The sequence below is a fragment of the Falco biarmicus genome, chromosome 2 (genome assembly GCF_023638135.1).
Source record: "Falco biarmicus isolate bFalBia1 chromosome 2, bFalBia1.pri, whole genome shotgun sequence".
Classification (NCBI taxonomy): Eukaryota; Metazoa; Chordata; class Aves; order Falconiformes; family Falconidae; genus Falco; species Falco biarmicus.
The window spans coordinates 57,928,743-57,946,577 of NC_079289.1; the positions used below are offsets into that span (position 1 = coordinate 57,928,743).

At 45.2% G+C, this 17,835-nt stretch overlaps 1 protein-coding gene across 3 annotated transcripts in view; it reads left to right on the forward strand.

Moving 5' to 3' along the window:
• Positions 1-13,933, forward strand: part of CLYBL (citramalyl-CoA lyase) — a 174,464-nt gene extending 160,531 nt beyond the window's left edge. For 2 of the 3 annotated variants that reach the window (XM_056329075.1, XM_056329077.1), the window contains one exon: positions 13,282-13,933. In XM_056329075.1, coding sequence (XP_056185050.1) covers positions 13,282-13,377 — 96 coding nt within the window. In that variant the 3' untranslated portion in view covers positions 13,378-13,933. The remainder of the gene's footprint in view (positions 1-13,281) is intronic. The other variant, XM_056329076.1, reaches the window with a different exon arrangement.
• The last annotated feature ends 3,902 nt before the right edge of the window (positions 13,934-17,835 follow it).

The window sequence follows — 17,835 nt, forward strand, 5'->3', positions numbered from 1 at the left end:
ATAAATGTGTCAGTAAGAAGAGGCTGAACAGTCTGATTACTTAGTATTTTTTCCAAAGCAAACATATCTCACTGAGGGATCCTCTTGCTCTGCATCCTAGCGACATGCTAAAATGTAAGTAATAACTCTTCCCTTACCACCTCCTGACAAATACTCCACACAGCGGTTTTAGTAATCCTTATGTCCTAATGAAACACCTCTTCTGTTTTCCTTTTCCTTTTATTATATTAAAGTGTTCATGTCAGTAAGACTAAAAATATAGCTGTGGTTAATATGGTTGAGACTTGCATGGTTTTGCCATGTTATTAATCAAAGTTGAAAGCCTGGAAAAAATAAATGTGAGGGATTTGTGCGGCTGTTTGTGTGGTAGATAAGTTGCTGGTCTGCAGTCTCTGGGATCATAGTTTGTTATTAATTTGGTTTAAAGTTTGATGCCCTTAGTCAACAATATTTTATATTAAGATACAGTAATAAGCTTTTATAATCTATTCCAGTTTGAGAGCTACAATTGCCCTAATAATCTCTCTTTGAGAGAAGCCTGAACCAGGCTACTTCATCCCAGAGGCTGAAATGCTTTGACATAGTAGCCCCCAAATGTGAGTACTGAGGTCAGGAAAAATTAGGATCTCAGATGAGCACTGTGGAACTGGAGATGCTGTGGCAGTGTCCAAGCAGAAAGAAATTAGAGAGCTAAGCAGCTAGCCAAAAGTGTTCGGGCTTACCTTACAGAGATAGTCCTGTTTGAGGGGTTATTTTGGTTTGGCTTCTAGGTTGCTTTGGTTGTGGGGTTTAGGTTTTTTTTTTCACATTTCTAATCTGACTGGAAAAAAGTGTATCTAGGAAATAAATGCTACTGTTGTATTTTGGACAGTTAGAAGACCAATGTTGAAAAAGTACATTTTTTTTGTTTTATACAACTATTTATTAAGTGTTCTTTTGTATAGAACTTTGAGATCTAAAAATTAAACATGCTTTAAAAGAAAAGTATTTTTTATATCATTTCAGTATTTTTCAAGTAAAATTATGTTACTAGAGGATATGATTTTCAAAATTAAAAAAACCAACCTAAAGAAAGCAGGCAGAGCTGTTGGGAAAGTCTAAACATAAGAAAAATGTCAGTGTGTGTTCAAAAATGAAAAAGAAAGGTAATAAATATTGTTCTGGTAGCCTAAAGGACAGTTTCTGTTCTGAATTTCTGAAGTATTTGTACCACATTAAAGAAGTGATCTTATAAATCAAGATTAGCTGAGTACAAGAAGGTAGAGTTAGTGCAAGAAGCTACTAGCTTATGTCAAAAAAAAGAATAAAAGCTTGGACTTCTATCAATTAAGTCTTTACTATGTAGGTAACTCCTGTGTTTACATTACCAGGACACTGGATACAGAAATATAATTTCTTCTATATGTAGTCAGTGTTTATATATGAGAAGAAAGTAAGACACTGAAAATGCGTTTTTGAGCCATTTGACTTGTAAGTACATCAGGCACAATAGCATTATCAGAATAGGATCTTCCCGAATCATCTGTTTTCCAAATAAAATTTAGAAAGAAAGAAAAGCAGAAAAGTAAGAGGTTGCTTACACATTTATCTTGGGTAATAATTTATAAATGCTTTCAAAGGACCTGCACATTTAAACAGGGAATAGTTAAATGCTGCCGCTGAAGTCACTTGTCAGGTAAGAATTACTTAGACTTAAGGTAAGACCCAAGCTGTAATACGGGTTGAATATTTCAGATCCCATGGGGCAAAACAGAAGAAATATCTGTACATGCCACATACGAATGCACAGAGTGCTTCTAAGAAGACCTTTAGCATATGTTTCTTGCATTATATTCTGTTCCATTGTATATCGTGCTCCCAGTGGCTGAGGAATAATATATATGAACTCCAGTGATTTACAAACTATACAGTTTCTTTTATGGACCTTTCCAGGATTATGAAAAATCTTAGGAATGCATTTATTTACACAGCATCTACCCAACAAAGGAATGGAAATTTCCAGCAGTTGCTCCCTTATAATGCTCTTTGTTTAGGAAAAGCTACCCCAAGCCACTGTATCTTGGAGACGATGCGCCCTGGTGCTTGGGCCAGGTCCAGCTCCCACTGCTGCCCAGGGAGGTCTCTCCCCCCTGCCCTCCCTCTCCCAGCAGTGCCGCGGCTCCTAAGAGGGCTCCCTCTGTATGGCCCCAGCCACAAGGGATCCATCCTGTCCCAATCCAGCCTGTGGGTGCTGGGAGAGCAGGACCATGCCCTGGGGGTGGCAGGCTCCTCTGGGCTGTCTCCTGGGAGGGATGCACTGGAGCATCCCCCTGGCATGGGGCAGTGTGGGACCCCATCAACCCACAGGCATTATATCGCACTTTATAGGGCATTATATCTTAGGGTTTTACACGGAGCTGGGGGTGAGGGAGCAGCCCAGCTCCGCACTCCTGGAGCCCAGGACAGACTGCAGGCAGAGCTCTGAGGTGCCACCAGCTAAGCTGGATCCCATCCTGGGGCAGTGCCGACAGCACAGGATACCTCTGTGCATGCTGGGTTGCAGCACTGTCAGCCCTTGCTCCAAGAACACGGGGCGTTTGCTGTCATTTATGTTAATTAGGCAATGTATACTCCTCACGATGCAGAATGGGTGATTCAGGGGTTTATGATAAATTGCCACCTTTTATGAGCTTCTGCCTTAAGTATAGGCTCAGGTGCCTCTCTATGCACTGATGGAGAGCACTGGTGGGATTTAAGCATGGGCCACTGTTATGTTGTTTATCTTTTTAAAAAGTGGCCAAGTGAAATTTTAACATGAAAATTTATTAATAAATAGAGGTTGAGAGAGCTTGTGTCGGTACTTGAAGTTTCTCTATAAGTTTTATTATTTGAAAAAGGGTTTAGAAATGTATTTTGTGTCACAGTTGAAGGCTCGTCTCTTAGAAAGATCCATCTGGGGGCAAATTTTGAACCTTTACAGCAGAGCAGAAGGAGCTGTATTAGCTAATTGCTTGTGCTATACTGGTTTCTACACTGGTGCAATCAGTCCTGAGGGAGTTATGCCAGGTGGGGAGAGAAGAAGACAGATTTTACTACGCAGGGCTGCAAAAGCTCCGAAGCAGGGCAGAAACTCACACAAAACATTTTCTTGCCAACTCCCCCCCCAGCCCAACTCCCCAGCAGGCATTCGGTGGCTCGTAATCTGTTTTCCTCCACTCATTAAAGACCTGTGTCCAAAACACGGGGGGAGAGGGACTCGGATGGCACACTGACATTTCCCGCAGGGAGAAGTTTCTCCGCGAGCCGGGAGCAGAAGGGCAGATGCTGTGCCCCTTCATAGCCTTTCCACCCGCAGGTAGCTCCTGGTGGAGGTAACTCCTGTCCCAGGGGACGTGGGCCCTGCAGAGGGCATGGGATGGCATCCCTCTGGGCTCTTCCTCAGCAAGGCATGACCCCTCTGACCTTGTCGGCTCAAGGAGGTGTATGTGGGGTCTTAGTGAGACAGAGTGAGTGCCCTTGCTTTTTTTTTTGAAGGGCTGTGCTGTGCCAGCATGCTCCCAACACAGGTGATGTTTTTCTGCAGGCATGGAGCAGGGAGACACCCATTGCTGCAGACACCTGCCCGCTGTTGTGCCAAAACCTGCTCTGCACCAAGCAACCTGCTGAGGCAACTACCCACCTTCCAAATCCCTCTTTAAAAAGCATCAACAAGCGCTCACAAGCCTCATTTCAATTTCCAAAGCAGGGTCTAACCAGAGATGTGACATTCTGACCAGATGGGTCTTTTTAAGGCTTACTGAGGGAACTCAGAAGCCTGTACAGCCAAATTATTGTTTCAGTTAATTTAAGTAACAGTGGTCTTGCTGCCTCTTCACTCCTTTCTGTGCTAGCCAGTTTCTTCAGGGACCTGAAGAAGCTCTCTGCAAAAGCTCTTTCAGCTGAAATAGAGAATTGCAGTAAAAAATGGCTGTTCAATCCTGTTCAGAAAATGAATCTGAAATTAGAAAAAATATAGAATACAAAAATACCGGCAATTCCATTCTTGTTGACAGAACGAGCTTCACTGTTATTACTTTTCTCGCCTCCGTTGTATTTTACAGTTACCTTCCCCTTTTGTGTGTTCTTTAGTCATTTACTTCCAGATGAAATTTTCTAGTCTATATTTAACAAATTTCTTCCATGACTATAAACCTCAAGTTAATTCTAAATGACTTAATTAAGGGCATCTGAGGATACTGAAGTCTTATTATTAGTTACTTTTCATTTTTCCATATAATAACCATGACGCTCACTAGGGGAAAAAAATGCATGGTTGGATAGGATGTTTGTCCAGGAAGCTGCTTTTGTGCTATAAAATAAAGATTTGCTTGGCAGCGGCAAGTGTGCTCTCTAGGATTCTTCCGTTCCCAATACATTATAAGACAGAGGGGGGGAACCAGTGGAGAATATTCCTGATTTCTAGGACTTTCTTCTGTTTTAATTTTATTCTTTCCTACTCTAGAGGAGCACACAGGAAGGCAACAACCACAGTGAGAAGGAAACTAAAGAAAATTTAAAGACAGCAATAAAACCCCCTCGTGTCTGCCTTTCATTCAGGGATCCTAAACAGGTTGTTTGCTCAGTGAGAGACACAGACTGGTGGCCTGAAGGAGTTTCTGCAGCTGGACCAAGTGGGATCCCCGGGCCCACCCCAGCTGAAATGGCTATCCCCAGTGCTTCAGGCAGCTTGAGGGGCTGTAAGAGGGAAAAACAGCTTGTGTGGCTCACGCAGCAGGGTAAGACCCTTATCCGTAGGCTGGGAATGGTAATGTCAGGTGGAGGAGAAGTGAAGGACCTTGCAGATCCTTGTTCTTCATCTTTTCTGCCCCACTGTGGACTGAAGGGATCACAAAGTCCTTCCTACCTGTTGAGCTTTAGAAAGGGCTTTTTCTGTGAGAGTTCTTGTACTGCTGCTAGGGAGTTATTTGAGGTAAAAACTAATCTCTGTTTCATGTGGTAGTCGTTCTTACTTTCTCTACCTTTTGTGTCCTTCCATCTGCTCCTAGAGGTAGAAGCCTATCTCATAAAAGCAGGCCTGCTTCTGGTATTGCAAACTGATTTATCCTCTGAACTAACTAGCTACTTCTACTCTGGTGGAAGTTTACACTGGTGAAAAGAAGCAAAAAAACCATTTTCTTCATATCAACAAAATGCCTACAGAAACTTGCTGGTGTTGATGCTTTGCAGAATTCCCTCCCCATCCATGTCTTCCTTCAACAGATCACGGAGAACCACTGAGCATCTCGTCTTGCCAAAAAGATGGTTTTGACAAACCTTTTCAGGGGTCATTTCTTTTCCCCAAAGATTTTAAGTGTCTTTCCTCCCATAACATTGCTACAGAAAAGGGGCGAATGTTAAAGCGTCCAAAGGAGAGGATACAGAACTACGTAACCTGAAAAGCTCTGTCTAGCTTGCTGCCTGTGATGTCTTCAGTTTGTCATATGTGACTACACTAGTGATAGCAGCATTTCCTACCTGCTGCAAAGATGCTCAAAGGCCATAGCTGGGTGTCAGCCTAATCTGGAGGCAGAACAGGCCTGAGCAGAGAGGAGAGCAAGATGTTATCTTGTTATAGCCTGAAAAACGTGCTCAGTTGACCCAGATACCGTCAAACACCTCCTAGAAGCAGAATAACCTTTGGAAGTTCATCACTAAAAGGCAGAATTGTGACCCAGCTCTTTGTGATGGCTCTTTGGCTACAACTTGCAGAAGAAAAAAATTAATTAAACCTGCATTCAGCACCATCACAGCTGTTAGCTTATTTCCTACTCTTGACTTCCCAAAAAATATGGTTTCAACCTTCTGTTTCAAGGAAAAGTCATTCCTTTGTAGTCAGGATAATCACTCCTCCCCTAGGCACAGACCCAACACCATTTGCTGTGACCAGGGCTCTCTTCTCTTTTGTTCACGACCTGCAAGCAAATCCAAGCATTCTTTTTAAGCCCCAAAGCAAAGATTTCCAAATTTCCTCTGCAGGGGATCACTTAAACATGTGTTTTCATTTAATCCCAGGGGAATTATCTTCCCGAATGCCATGCTTTTCAGGGGGACCCTTTGCCATCCACCTGCTTCCTTCCCTCCTCAGAACAGCAGATCTCCAGAACACAACACTCTTAATTTCCTTATAACAGTTAATATTGTGGAGGATTAAAGATAATGTTCTCAGACCCAAACAGATTTCAGTGGGTTTATTCCACATATTTTTGTGGTCTCCAAAAAGTCAGAACCAGACCTTTGGGTTTTAGAAGTCAGCAAGGCACTGAATTACCACGGAAAGCATTAATGTTTCTCAGATAACTGTGGATCAAAGGTTTCTTGCATCTGTGGACTTGAGGATGCTGGTCCATACAGGTTCTCTGTTTCCCCTTGTGGGAGGTACGCAAGGTTTGCACCAGCCAGCTGGCATCACCATTCTGCTTGTTTCCATTTAGCCTGGCATCTGCCCACGAGTGCTGATACAGGTCACAGGGGTTGGAAGGGGACTTACATAATTACTTATTTAGACAATGACTGTATTCACACACAAAGCCTCTGGCCTGCCTTACCCGAGCAGTGCGGGAGCTCTGTTTGATTCACAACATCTCCTAATGATGGAGGGTGTGGAGGAGAGAAGGGTGGCTGGCTCACTGGTCCCCCTACGCCCATCTCCACTAGGTCATAGATGCACATGCCCTCAGAAGGCAGCCAAGGAGATAACCCGACTGCCACACACTCATTGCAGGGATTTAGTCTGCAAAGGAAAGTATTGCTAGCTGAGCTGTTGAGAAAAATAATTAAAGAAAACCAAATCTTCGTCAGCGGGGCAGCATTTCTAACCCTGTGATAGCGGAGTACCATCAAAGGACCTCCTCTCACTCATGAGTTTGTCCTCCGAGCAACAGTCACCTAACTGGTGGCAGAAATTTTTGTGGCAATTCCATAAGCATTACATAACTCCTATCTTAGACCTATACCTAATTCAAAATTGAGCAGCAGGTGCTTTCTTGTCCATATTGCACTTTCAGTGAACATGACCTTGGCTTGCTTTTCCTTTTCTTCCACCGGCCGGCGTACCCAGTCTCCCCCATGCCAAAGCCTTACCTACTACCAGGATCCCCTAGCACCTCCAAGCCTACCATGTAAATCCACTGACTAGATACTCGAAGTAAACTGCTTTTGAACGTTAGCTGTCTCTGCATAGTGGCCCAGGACAGCCCATACGTTGACACACGGCAAATTAATATAGCACTATTGGCTATATTCTTTCAGCTGATGCAAGACAACTGATTTTTTTCTTTCTACTGTAGACAAGCCACAGGCTTAATATCATCTTTATAAATAACTTTAAGAAAGTCCTGGACACTGTCACATGGGAGTTAAAGTTGTTGGCTACATGTATGATGAGATCTGGTAGAACAGGGCATCACATCAAAGGTTTATTAGCAAAGGGTTGCCAATGATTGAGGTAATTAATAAAACAGCGGTTCCCAAAACAGACTGCAGAGTTCTTAGAACCAGTGCTCACGTTTGGAGCCCCGTCTGCTTTCAAACAGGAAGCCAGCAGGCTTTTTGGAACTTACAGGACTTACTTGGTACTTCAAAATGTATATGCTTGTTAGGAGAGCCAATCCTCACATTCAGTACCAGTGCAGGTGATTAGTAGATTCCAGTGGTCTAAGAACTGAGGGTCTGCAGTAGCCCTCATAGTGAGTTCATTGCAGTCATCGGGATGGACATGGGTAGAGGCACAGATAACCACAGGCGGAGCAGATGCTGGGGAAAAAGCCACAGGCATTCCCAGGTGCAAAAGTACATCTAATTCTTCCATCTTGTCAACCAAAGGGGACTAGCTCATCTGATCACTGTCCCACATGTCCCAGAACAATTATTATTTTACTTTAATTAACTCATGTACTTTAATCCACAGCTCAGAGAGAATTGTATCACGCAACTATGAGGTGCCTTAAATGTTCTCTATCATGATAGTTTTAGCCAACTTTTTTCTCTTGTTAACCCGTAAGGAAACAAAAGGTGGTGCGAGTAAAACCCCACATAACATTGCATATTATATAAAAAGGACAGATTAAGAAGTATGAAACTTTACTTCCCCTGATCTTCTGGAAAAACATGAAGTGTACCTCACTTTTGATCCTGTGCATCCCCCGTTGTAGTCAAAGCCAACACAATTCTACCACCCATGATAAGTGCTAGCAAGAAAGTTGGCTGTATCATTTCTTCCCCTTTCCTGGTTCCACCAGAACACATTGATCCCCAGATGACACAGAAATCATGGATTCTGAATCCCATCCATTTAACTTCTAGAAAGGTAAAATGCTTCTCACCATTAAAAAAATTATACTGTGTTTATCAGATAGTCGTATAGATTTACCAAGCTCTTAACTACTCCCGAAAGTTTCACAGAGCAGCTGTTCCTGGATGCTGCCACACACAGACACACACAGAAAGAGGAGGTCTTCATGTTCCAGGAAACACTGCATTAACATGATCATCTTTTGGCTGTGGCAAATAACAGAGCAATGATGAGACTCTTTCTGCAACTTGATACATGTCATTTCTTATAGGAAAGGAAATCTTTAACAATGACATATAGATAGGACAACAGCCATGTCCAAGACCCACAGCAACATACGGCCAGAGTTGTCTTCTAAGTTGTCAAAGAAGAGCCTTCAGTTTCCTATTGAACTTGGCTAGACCCGAGTTGTTTTTGGTAGTGGCTGCATTTATCCAAAAGGAGGTTCCTAAGGTACAAGCATAATCTCTGCCGAACTGATGTGTTACAAAGATTGGTTCTGCATCTTTTCAGTCTCTCTACAGCCACCTGAAAATGTATTGCATTCATTATTCCTACTGCACAACTTAATTTGCCCCGCTTTTTCATGAGCCTGTATCTTCAGCTCCTGACCTGTGGAAATGACTGTTCTCTTGTCAGCTCTGTCTTATCACTTCTCTTGTCTGTAAGCTGGATCTTTGTATCACTTGGGGCTGACCGTGCTCAATTCTCTTTTTTCCAAGACTATCATTTTTTGCTGTTCCCTTCAGAAAAAAAAAGAAAAAAGAAAAAAATAAAACAACTAGCAGCTTTCTATAATTTTAATTCCCTTCCAGCTGTTTTCTGTATTTGCCAAAACAGTCTCTGTTCCATTCTCAAAGCACTTTAGGACATATTGAAATTCAAAGTAGAGCTGTTAAGACCTTACTCAGCATGGCCTGCATCTTGCATAAATAGCTGTTTCATTTTTTGAAATGTTACTACTGTTTTAACAGAGCATTAAATGTCATTGTGACTTTATTGCGTTCAAATACTACATGGTTCCTGGGGGATGCAGCAAATTGCACAGTACTGGTCATGCATTGTTCCGCCTGGAGAAGGTGATCTGATACCAGAGACAGAGATGGGAACATGGTGACTTGGTGGGCTCCGTGAGCAGCTGCAGTAACCGGGTGGCAAGAGGAGCTGGGTGTCACTCCACTCTCACAGAGCTACCCAGAAGGAAACACCTTTGTGTCTTTCCTCACTTGCCAGTCAGCTGGGGAGGACTCTTCGCTAGTCTGCGGGATGACCCCAACAGGGAATGCTGCCCGTTCACTTTCTGCCTTGATCTCTCCCCCACAGCCTGCGCTGACAGAGGCGTACAGCGACCAGGCTGAGGGAAGCCAAAGGCTGTGCACATACAAACCCCTCTGCTGTGTTGTGCTGCCTCCACAGCCGTACAGCGCAGGCCAGCCAAAGCGCTGGTACCTCCCATGCCCTACAGGTCAGTGAGTACCAAAGTCACCTTATTTCTCACAGGGCTTCACCCCTAGTGCGTTCACTGTGTTGCTGCATGAAGGATGGCACTGGATAAAGACAGCAGAATAGGTGCTGCATCGCTTGCAATGGGGGCAGTGTCTTTGGCCACCCATTCCTCAGAAGGACTACACTTCCAGCCTGCTGTCCTACGGCTGTCACAGACACAGAATGTACTCCATTCCCCCACTCCTCATCCCACCTGAGTCACTTGCACCCATGCATCATCACCCAAAGGCTGTGCCCACCGGCTGCGGTTTTGCCTCCTGGCTGCTGCTTCTCCCAGGTTCTCTGTCAGCCTTTGCCTGGAGGGTCTGTCTCTTGCCAGGGCAGGTCTGACACGTTTGACTTGCCTGATGGCCGGGTCCTTTTTACAGATTTCTGAAAAGGCTCCCACAGAATTATGTGTATGGTTACACCGCAAGCGAGAACCACAGCCACTGAATGGCGATGGATGCAAACCCCAGCCTTGCACCACGTACCCACCATCGTTCTCGTTCGTGCTGCAAGCTTCCTTAAGAACAGACCCTTGGTCCCACAGTTGTACTACTGGAAGTCTAAGTACAGGCTGGAAGCATGAGATTATTGGTAAAATTAGGCAAAAATAAAATTTAGATCTATGACTAAATTAATCCCCAGATTAATGCTATCAAAGCAAATGGTGTTTATAGAAAGTCCTGTTTTCTTTATATTCAAGCAAGAGAAAAATCAAAAGAATGCTAAAGGCAAATTTCATCTAGCAGAACTGGAAAAGAGAGCATGGGGACAAAGCTGTAATTACTGGTATTTCCTATCTGTTGCAACCTGTGGGTGGAAAGAGAGGCAGTGAATAGAGTATATTCAATGGCATTAAAATTGGTTTCTTTTTCTGGACTTTAGCTCAACACTGCAAATTAGCAGGGAGAAAATAAGCCTCAGAGTGAACAGGCAGAGAAGCCAACTTCTCAGTGTTACTCTTTGCTGTTGCGGGGGGGGGAAGCATATTTTACCTTCAAGAATTCAAGTTCCTAGCAACCCAAACTACAGCTGCACGCCGACAAGAAGAGAACATACAGCAGATCTCAAGTGGTTCAGTGTTCATGTGTCCACACATAGACTATTATCCTGGTTTCCTTTCTAAATATGTTATTTTAATGAAGAGAGGACAGGCATGCTGTTTAATTAACTCCTGCTTTCTAAAAAAGACATTCTGACCCTCATTCATCATGCTCCGACTTGGGCACCTGCAGAGGTATCTGACTCCAGAGCATCCTGTACACAGTCAATGGAAGGGGTGAGACCCTCCCAACCATGATTCAGACCACCAGAGATCAGAATTGTCGCTGCTAGGTGCCCATCTCTTTCTGCAAACTATTGCAGGTAGTTAGGATAGCTGTGCTCCTAAGTCAGCCATTTCACAGAACTAGGAAGGATGATTCCAGACCTTAACATATCTCTGCTTAGCACTGTCATCCCACATGCAAATTTCTCTTTTAAGCAATAGCTCTTATTTGACTGAATGCCTGTAGAAAAATAGGCATGACAAAAACATGTTTTTCTTACAGTGAAAAAAAACTGTCTTGCAGTGTAAGATCACTGCAAAGACCTGAATTATTCCAAAAAAGTTGCTATGTCATGAAATGTTTACTTGGTTCCCAGTGTATTTTCACAACAGTTAATCTATGGAATAGTTTGAGGCTGCATTTTCTGTAAAGGTTTAAGTGTAAGTGAAAACAGCTGAGATGTAGCTAAGTAAGATAAAAAGTGGTGTATTATTATTATTGTTGTTGTTGTTGTTAATAATAATAATAATAATAATAAATTTTGATGTGGTAATGTAGGGTTGATTGGTTGCTCTAAACAAGAAATTCAATTTGAAGCATCTACCCTTGAGCATCTGTCAGTCCCATTATTCTCCAAACCCACCTAAAATACTGCAAGCTATGGTAGGAAATCCTACTAAAAATAAAATAATAGTTTTAACTGTTGGGCTCTTAATGGCTTTAATGCAGCCTGTTCTTACATGCAACAGTATTGATCTGCACAAGATGACTGTTTAAGGTGGATTTTTGTCTTAGCTGTTCTGGAACATGGTTTCATATTTAATGCTGCTTCAGTTGAGCTAGGTATGTTGCTGGAGCAACACATTTCCTAATCGTTTCTGTAAATGGGTTGTATTTTCACCTTACTTACCAGAGTCCTCTATTTAATGATTATCGAGCCTTAAATGAAAACCAGAACAATAAACAGCTTCTTCTCCCCTGCATTTCTCTCGCTATGCATGCACAGACACACATGCCAGTATCGTACCTACCCTGTTCTTGGTTGTCCTCGCTCACTGCCAAATCTAAGGCCAGCCTGTGATCCCATATCGATTGCAGCAGGACATTAAAAGGGTGCACAGTGCTTCACAGAGGCATCCTACGCAACACTGGGGCCAGACCCTCAATCCCTCAATTCTGATTCCTTCAGGGAAGAGATTGCATCTTTGTATTTGTTTTTTTTCAGGAATGTGTCAAAGTACTGTCAGAATTACAAATAGATTTTTTTTTTTTTTTTGCCTACTGAACTTTGTCATGTGTTTTATCTTCAAAATCCTACCTCAGCAACATGTGTGGATTAAGGCATCCAGAGGAACAAGTCAGGTTTGGCTCTGTTTAAAACATGTGTCTTCTGTTTAGGGTTTAACTATGATTCATAGTTAATTATTTTAAACTTGTCACCATGGCACCAACACAAAATCCCTAGAAATACAAAGTGCCCTCTGAAACCTGCCCTGGCTCTCAAATCACCACTGCTGAGGCACACCAGCTAGTTCTGCATCCACTCTGGGAAATTCCCTATGTGCAGTGCTCAGGTGGGCTTTACTTGGCTCCAGAGCAGGTTGGGGCAATATTATCACGACAGCCATGTGGTTTTTTCAGCTTTCATCCCAGCTGTTGGTCTTAGCACAGGCCCAGCCTATCTTCAGTACCAGACCCATGATGGAGAGGTGCAGCAGCACAACCTCAACAACACCCCCAAGTCAGGAAAACTTCCCTCCACGACCCCAAACACTGGCCGCTGTTTCCTGACAAAGATAACGCTGCAGGCAGCGCAGGGCCGGCCCTGTGGCTCAGCACCTGTGCTGGGGGGTGATGCTGGATGTGGGGAGCAGACCTGCCCCCCAGGCACAGTGTCCCCCAGCCCCTTGGGTGGCACGCACTGCCTTGCTGCTCTTGGCCCTCACTGGCTGCCAGGTAGAGGGGCCGAAACAGGCAGGCTGCACACTGGGCTCCTCTTGTCTCTCCTGTTGCCTCCTCTTTGGAGCGCTTGGCACCCACCACATTTCTTTAATTGCATTTGCCCTGTCTGGGTTAGTTTGTCTCCTAACACTCGTTCAGGATTCCTGTGGGAGATGATGCTTCTCGGTGAACGGATGTGTATTTAAAGGAAAAGACAAGCCAACTATGATTTCCAGAGGTCCTCTCAGGAAGTTTATATTCTCTCTTTTCCAGGGTGCATTTACTTTCCACGGGAGCATGATCGACATGCCATTACTGAAGCAGGCACAGAACATTGTTACGCTTGCCACAGCCATCAAGAAAAAATGAGCTGGTAAATGAAGCTCTCGCCATGGGGGCCCAGTAGCTGTTTTAAAAGATGACTATAATACTGGGGGGGGGGGGGCAGGAATTAAAGACATCAAGCTTAAGCAGAAATTCATTTCCATTTTGCAGATCTGTCATAGTTTGCTTACCAGAATCACTAATTACTAAAACTATTCCCAACTCAAACCACTGCTCGGTCCCACACGGCCCATGTACTACTCATAGCCTGCCACAAAGTTACATCACCAACTGTGTGACATCACTGCTAATTACTACGAATGCAGGATTATGATTTCACTGAAGGAGAAAGGCAAAACGTAAGCTGTGAGCTCTGTCAAAAGAGCAGAGGAAAACCAGTTCAGTCGCTTCTATTTGTATCTATGCTTCTTCCTGCTCCAGTGCAGAGCTTCCGTCAGAGAGGGCAAAGCCTTGAATAATTACGCACCGGTTGAAATAACTGAGATGAAAATCATTACCCTGTGCGAGCTTTGCATCCCACCCCACCCCCCTTCTGTAAATTTGCAAAAGCCATTAAAAATATTGGTCTGACAAGGCAGGACTCTTGACTTTCTTCTCTTCTTTTTTTAAGCAGTTGCTATTCAGAGCGTTTCCTCCTGGAAGCGTCCAGCCCGGGAAGGGTTGCACGGCAATAAACTTGTAGTTTTTGGAGACACAATGCAGCAGAACTTGTGCATATGGTCTCGAGTCAGATTTACATCACATTAGGGATACGGCTACAGATCATGTGGGCCGTGTGGTTAACGGGCTTAGTAAAGCTGTTTTGAAGAGGTTAACCCAGCTTGTAGTAAGGGTAAATAAACATAACAACCAGGCATTGTCCTCTATTCAGCATGTACTCTTATATGGAGGGCTAAAGGGTATTGAAGCTGCAGAGGATCAACTTGTGGTTGCCAGAGGACTCCAATGAAGTTTGAAACACCAACAATCAGAGATTTTGTTTCTGTTCCTCATTAAATCATGAGCTTTTGTGCTCAGACTATGAACGACTGTTCTTTAAGAAATTAACAGAATGGGAAGTTTTAAACTATGCACCAACCTTTTCATGACCTACACAGCAGCAATGCTGCTGCACTTAGACAAACACCGCGGGGAAGGCTGTTCTGTTTATTTAAATTTGTAAATAGAAAACAGTTGTTTTTTAGTTTCATTTTTCACCGCCTCCATGGCCATTTTACGTATGGAGTCACAGTGGCTTATTCCTCCCATCTGCTCCCTTAGTATGTTTCCCCTCCATCTCCGAGCAGCGATTTTAAACATTTAGGGTTATTTTGGGTTTAATTAAGGGGAAAGGAAATGGGGGGGGGGGGGGGGGGGGGGGCGCGGGGAGGAGTGGAGGAACCCAAGCAAAACCCCACACCCAGGCCCAACCCGCGTGGAAACGGCGCGGTTCCCCGGGAACGGCGGGGCACGGCCGGGCCGGGCCGCGGGCGGTGAGCGGCGGGGGGGCGGGGGGGGGGCGGTCCCCTCCGCCACCCCCGCAGCGCTCCGGGGACCGGCCGGGGGGGGTGTGGCAGAGCCCCCCCCACCGCGAGGAGTCGGGGGGCTGGCGATGGGGCCGACACACGCAGAGCCCCCCCCAGCCCACCCACCCCCCGCTCCAGCCGGGTCCCGTCCCGGGTGATCCCTTACAGCGCGGGGACCTCCGGGCTAATCTGATTAATTAAAGACTACCTGTTCATATTGCGCCTCGCAGCTCCCCCCCTCCCCCCTCTGCTCCCCCCCCCTCCCCCGTGCCTTTCAGGGCACCCTCCGTTATTAATTCTTGGCTGACTAAATTATGGGTAACACTATTAAAACATTATCAGAACTAATGAGAAACAATTACTTAGAAGATGAGCTGGGACAAGCCGGCGCTGGGCACATGTGTAGTTATCCCCGCAGATTACCTTAATAAATCATCAGGTGCAAGGCAAGACGCAGGCGAAGCCTGGCGCAGGGAACGGAAAATAAGATATATGAGATATAGAGGTGGGGTTTTTTTGCTTTTTTGCATAATTTTTTCATTAATCTCAATAGGACCCGTGTGGTGTAGATTGTTTTATTCCCTTAATACCGCGCCGGAGAAGGCGGGGGGGGGGGGGGAGCAGAGACGAGAGGAGGATTTCAAAAAATAATGTCTTCATTGTTTTACTGAAGTCTTAATGACAACGTGTGACAAGCCCGCGGGAGCTGCGCGGCTGCGGGGGGCAGCGCGGGGGGCGGCGGAGGCGCACCCAGCCCCGCCCGCGCCCGCCCCCCCGCGCCCTCATTAAAATCAAGAAATATTAATAAACTCTCCTGAGGTGTTTACGCGCAACCTCAGCTGACTGCTTAAGTAACTTCGTGACCCGTACGCGGAGAAATCGAATATGCAAATAAAATGTGGAATACATTCAGATTTTTCCTCGAATTTCCCCGATATTCCGCCCCCCCGCCGGAAAATCCTGCTTCCACTTAACAGTCTTAACGATTTTCGCTTTATAAGAAATAAAATCCCATTTATTTGTTCTTTTCGATTACTTTAGGAAGCTTTCTGTGTTTTTTCCGGCTTTATTCTTTTCCTCTTTCTTTTCTTTTTTTTTTTTTTTCTTTCTCCCTTTTCCCTTCCCGCCTGGTGCTAGGCAAGCAATTGATGAAACAAAACAGATTATAAGATTAGCAGCAGGATTTTGTGCATATTAATGATAGGGAAGGGTTTGTAATTGCAGATCTTGCGTTTGGGATTGGGAACTGTAGCCCTGCTACAGCAAAGACCCCCCTGTGAGGTTTTCACATTGGAACTTAGGGGAAAAGTGAAAAAGTAATTACCAGAGCACAACACTGAAATGTTAAAGCACTTATTCTTTCTTTCAGCGTTCTGTTTTAAAGGGGGAAAACGGGCAAAATGGAAAATAAATTACTTTCAAATAAGTAGGTTAGCACCTGAATGCTGGTGCGCATTTTCCCGTCTTTTTTTTTTTTTTCCTTTTTTTTTTTTTTTCCCCTCCCCAAATTCTAGCAATTATTTAGCAGGTCATTTGCTTCTGAGCCTACCATCCAAGCAGCAGAACCGGGGAAAGGGAGGGCAGGGAGCCCTCGGGAACACAGGGGCACTCCGCCTGTGAGGTTTGAAGCAAATATCGCCAGGAAAGCTGTTCAAAGCTGCAGTTTGAAATTTAGAGGGATTTTTGTTGTTGTTGTTGTTGTTGTTGTTGTTGTTGAGATTGATATTAAATTTTTTTTTCGTTTCTTTTGGGTTTTGTTTTGAAATCGGGGCTTGAAAGGAAAAGATTGTTTTGGTTTCCTCTTCGACACAAGCATCAAACGATATTTTAGCAAGGGATGCATTTCACAACCACAAATCCCTTCCAGGAACGGCATGTTCCCTGCCGTATCGAGAAGTAACCCGACACTGAATTTTAACTCTGGTTAAGGGTCCCTCCTTGTTTCTTGGGCTGCTTCACTTCGCCTCTCAGCTTCACTCTTCCGAAAATCGGGATTTTTGCGTTAAAAACACGGATTTTTTGCGTTTCAAACACAGTGCTCCTTTCCTGACTTTCCTAATCCTTTCCTCCTGTGATTAACAGCAAAGGACGGGTTAGCTTTAATGGCACCTACTCGCGCGTATTGTTTTAATTGTGCTTTCAACGGAAAATAAATGTATCTGGTGGAAATTAGGCTTTGAAAACTTTCTTTTTACGAGCCAATAAAACGGAGTATCTGCTCCTCAGGCAGTAATTTCTGATGGGGGGGGGGGGGGCAAAAAAAAAAAAAAAAAGACAACCCAACTTGGAGCGCATTCCGTCTATCCCACCGCTCCAGCCCTCTCCCACCTTCACCTCCCTCGGGCTGAGCGTGCGGCAAAGCCCGAGGCAGGGCTACTTTTTAACCACTATTTAAAAATTTTAAAAACGTGGGGAGAAGGGCACGAATTGCCGGCGAGGGCAGCGCATCGGTGCCTGTTTCTCGCCGGGGCTGGGGAGCGGGGGCAGCCCGGCGGGGCGGGGGGGCGCTGCGGGCCGTGCCGGGGCGCTCCCCAGCCGCGCGCCGGCCGCAGGGGGGACCCCCCAGCCCGGGGAGCAGAATGCGGGGGACACCTCGCCCGGGGAGCAGAAGCTGCCAGCGGCCCCCGGGGAGGCGGGGTGGGGGTGGGGGTGTAGGGCGGCCCCGCGCCTTGCTGGGCTGCTGCCCGGGAGCGCCGGGCACCGAGGAGAAAGGGAAAGGGGAAGGGGAAGGAGGAGGGGGTGCCTTAATCCTTAACCACACCCGTTACATCGCACGCCACCAGAACGGTCTCCTCCAGCTGCCCTTACGCCCACAGCACCCCTTCGGCCAGGACCAGGGTGCCTGTGGAAAGGCCACCTGCCGAGGGGTGCGCACAGACACAGACACACAGACACACAGAGACACAGACAAAGAGACAGACACAGACACACAGACACAGACACACACAGACACACAGACACCCACACACACACACAC